The sequence below is a fragment of the Salmo salar genome, chromosome 15 (assembly GCF_965601325.2).
Source record: "Salmo salar chromosome 15, fSalSal1, whole genome shotgun sequence".
Classification (NCBI taxonomy): Eukaryota; Metazoa; Chordata; class Actinopteri; order Salmoniformes; family Salmonidae; genus Salmo; species Salmo salar.
In genome coordinates, this window is record NC_138305.1 from 62,228,162 (window position 1) to 62,232,401 (window position 4,240).

Sequence of the window (4,240 nt, forward strand, 5' to 3'; positions counted from 1 at the left end):
TTAAATCGGGTACGTTTTTTATCCAGCCGTGAAAATACTGCCCCCTAGCCATAACAGGTTAAACAAATGTGTTTTCTACTGACAATTAAGATGTACAAACTGTGGCATAAGGGATGACGAGCGGATAAGAGGCAATCCGTAATTTCAATTAAGACATTAATGAGCAAGTTAGGACAGACGTAATCAATATAAGTATTTCTTCAGCACTTTTGAAATGTAAAGTGACAGAATTCAGAACATGGGCCGTTCTTACAGTATTCTCCCTGTACACCAAGTCAGAACTGTAAGGTAAATAAAGGAGGCATATAAGCAGACAATGAAAGCTCTTACAATATTCCATGACTACATTTCTCTAAAACAGGCAAAAGGCTACATGTGCACCACCAAGTCAGAATAGTAGGTGATGAGAGGGAAAGGGAACAAATTATTAGGGTAAGGCACATCAAATCAAATGTATTTATATAGGCCTTCTTACATCAGCTGATATCTCAAAGTGCTGTACAGAAACCCAGCCTAAAACCCCAAACAGCAAGCAATGCAGGTGTAGAAGCACGGTGGCTAGGAAAAACTCCCTAGAAAGGCCATGGGCTACTAACAGCGTAATACACAACATACACTTAGTATTACTTTCTTAGCTACAGTATACATATCTCCCTGGTATATTACATCATTTATACAGCAGCATACAACACATTTTTGGACATTGTGCTCACTTGAACAGGAAAGTGGCGCGGCGGTCCTTGTGGGCAAACTTTGTCATCAAAGTGGCATTCTCTGGATTGATCGTGCTTTCAAGACAACTGGGAACTTGGACAAAAACAAAGTTGAATCATGATGTCAGTGATCTTCTAGAAAGAGGCCTGAGTTCCCGACTTGGAATTCCAAGTTGGATGACCATTCAAAACGTATTATCCGAGTCTGAGCTCTTTTAAAAAAAATGTTTTTGTTGTTGTTGTCTTGAACTCACTTAAGTCTGATATTTCCCAGTTCCGAGTTTCCAGTTGTTTGAACATGCCAGAAGTCATGCTGGATGACAGCATGGCCAATGTATTCAAACCTTTTCTGGCCCATGGTGTTGAATGTTAATCCTTCTTAGGGCTAGGCCCATTTTTTTTAAATCAATTTCCACCTGAATGACGTGCCCAAAGTAAACTGCCTGTAGCTCAGGCCCTGAAGCCAGGATATGCATATAATTGGTACCATTGGAAAGAAAACACTTTGATGTTTGTAGAAATGCTAAAATAATGTAGGAGAATATAACAGAATAGATATAGTAGGAGAAAATCAAAGAAAAACCAACCAGATTTTCTTTTGAGAGAGAGACCTTCCTCTTAGAAATGCAAGAGAAAGGTTATATTGTAAAATAGCTCCCTGGATGGTGTCAGCAGACTATGTTCAAGGTTTCAGGCTTGTAACTTAAAAAACGAATAAGAAATAACAGTTTTTGTATGAGGACACAGTCTGCAAAATCCGTGTTACCGCACGTAATGATGAAGTTGCGCACCTGCTAAAATCAGTTTCCTATTGAACATGCCTCTTTCCAATATACATATTATGGTTTGATTACATTTTAATGTGTCTGAGGAGTAAATAGAAATGTATTTTTACTTGTGGAAACAAAGTTTATGGGTAGATTTTCGGATTCCTTTCTCTGCAAGATGAACGAGTGGATTATTCAAATCGATGGTGCCAACCAAACATAATTTTTGGGATATAAAAAGGATTTTATCTAACAAAAGGACACTACATGTTATAGCTGGGACCCTTTGGATGACAAATCAGAGGAAGATTTTCAAAAGTAAGTGAATATTTAATCTTTATATGTGAATGTATGAAACCTGTGCCGGTGGAAAAATATTGTGGGGCGCCGTCCTCAAACAATCGCATGGCATGTTTCCGCTGTAATAGCTACTGTAAATCGGACAGTGCAGTTAGATTAACAAGAATATAAGCTTTCAGCCAATATAAAACACTTATATGTACCTAAATGTTTAAAATCCATAATAACTATTAGAATTTATTTGAATTACGCGCGTGGGACACTAATCCTTATTTAAGCTTGGAAAAGAGATCCTTAAACCCAGACTTGGACCACACACCCACTCCACTGAATAGCAGGCTAGTGATTGCTTTGTTATGCTTGCAGTTAGCCACTGACTCCTTCCAAATCACTCATTGTTGAATTTGCGATTTCCAACTTGGTGTGTAATGTTTATTTCCAATGGCCAATGGGCACCGATACGTTTAATCTCTAATTTCGCATTATTACCTCCAATTTGACCCAATTCGCATTTCCAATTTTCCACCCTGACATAGCCTACCCTACCGGGCCTCAACCAATAGTCAATATAGGCTAAAGATCCCAAGCAGGGCTACAGCAACTTCCAGAGAGAGTCAGGCTCTTGGGCTTTATGGTGGCCACCCTGGTGAGTGGCCACCATAGTGTCGCTGTAACCAAGTGGTCACATATAGTTTTGGATTCCACTGCACCAGAGCAGGTTGGTGAAGTTCTATGAACATCAAGGCAGACAGGTGATATTTTTTTTCAAACATTATGAAGTTGTCAAGCCTCCAATGGGCCTCTGCATTGCACACATGTAGCCTACAGTTTGTATTCATTCGCCAGGGAGAAGACAGGGAAGAAACCACCATTTACCTACTTTTAGGCTGCTCTAGCATACATATTTATTTGGTTTGTCAATCTATTGTTTTTAATTAGAATTTTAGTGGTAATTAAATATAATTTATTTACAATTGATCAGAATACATTTTCAGTGTATTCTCAAATTGAAACAATTTAGGAAGCGCTGCTCCCTCACGCTTCCCCAGCACTTCAAGCCTGATTACTTGTGAAGCTAAGGCAGCTGGACTGCGCTATTTCATCATTAAAAATATGAATATATTTTTGTGGGAGTATTATTTGTCGCAACCCCCACTACTACTTCCCGCGGCTATGTCTAAAAGTGGGTGCCTCAGACAGTATCATGAAGTGTGAGCCTAAAAATCAGGACAGTCTCTTCAAGGTCAAGTCCCAGAGCCCATACATGTCCTTCATTGGTCCACTCAGAGGCACAGTTATCAACAAATCAATAATTTCCCAGTAGATGGCAGCAAACACTCACGAATCAGTTCAAATCATTTGAATGCAGGCAGGACACTAAGGGCATTGAGATGTAGCTGGGGACTATCTGTTGTAGTGGGGATACTGCGGAGTGGGGACTTTTGAGTAGCTGGCAAACACTTGCTCTATGCGTAGCGAGCATGTTGGTAGATGGGACAGATGGAGAAAAGGAGAGGATGAGCGTACTACATTAGTCAGGATTTTCATTAGAATAAAGCAGAATGACTAGTGTTTTTTTGATTTACTGAACCTTTTTCCTTCGTGTTTGTTCTTCTTGCTTGCTCCCCAAAATGACCACCCGTGGACCTAGCATCGTGTTTGAGTGGCTGAAGACCCTCCAGCTCTCTCAGTATGTGGAGTGCTTCGTGGATAATGGCTATGATGATCTGGAAGTTTGCAAACAAATTGGGGACCCCGACCTGGATGCTATCGGTGTCTACATACCGCACCATCGGCGAAGGATCAACAACGCGGTGCAAAGGCTGAAAGATGAGGATGAGGAAGCCGCCGGGCTTTACTTCACACTTGAGCCGATGCCCACCACACCCCCCAACAGCCACCTGTTGGAACATTACGAGTCCAAACTCTGGGGGTCAAAGTCTTGGACCGAACCGGACAGTGACTGGGTCGGGAGGAACGGCGCATATCTGTGCGCGCGAAGGAACCTGATGCTTGGTAACCGAAGGGAGTTGGTGATTTACCCCAAACTGAAGCTGAAGATCATGATTAGGGATAAAGTCATCAGAGATGGCATCAACCTCGCCGGGCCACCATACTCAAACAAGGTATATAAGTCACAAAGGTTTTTGGTGTGCTTTGTCCAGTGTTGACCTCATATTGTCTTACAGAAACCCTGTATTGATCTCACATAAGTGCCTGCTGCCTCCCAGTGTGCTCTCAGGTGATGGAGTGGCCAGTCTGTCTTTTGAAGGTCACTTTGGTGGGGTTACCATCATGAGAAAGATATTAGTGCCTAGCTTCCAATACTCTTCACATCCTTTTAATCTAAAATGGAGTTTGTATCAGCTATCTGCCATGAGGGCAGGGGCCTCAGAGAAAAGTGGCAATAATAATCTAAACTTTCGAATACCCCCAAAACACAAACTTTGGATCAGCACC

The 4,240-nt window shown here is 41.5% G+C and overlaps 1 protein-coding gene across 1 annotated transcript; it reads left to right on the top strand.

Moving 5' to 3' along the window:
- Positions 1-3,222: 3,222 nt before the first annotated feature.
- Positions 3,223-3,951, top strand: LOC106571831 (sterile alpha motif domain-containing protein 5). Its single transcript, XM_014145300.1, has one exon. The coding sequence runs from the start codon at positions 3,412-3,414 to the stop codon at positions 3,949-3,951; it is 540 nt and encodes a 179-aa protein (XP_014000775.1). The 5' UTR covers positions 3,223-3,411.
- The last annotated feature ends 289 nt before the right edge of the window (positions 3,952-4,240 follow it).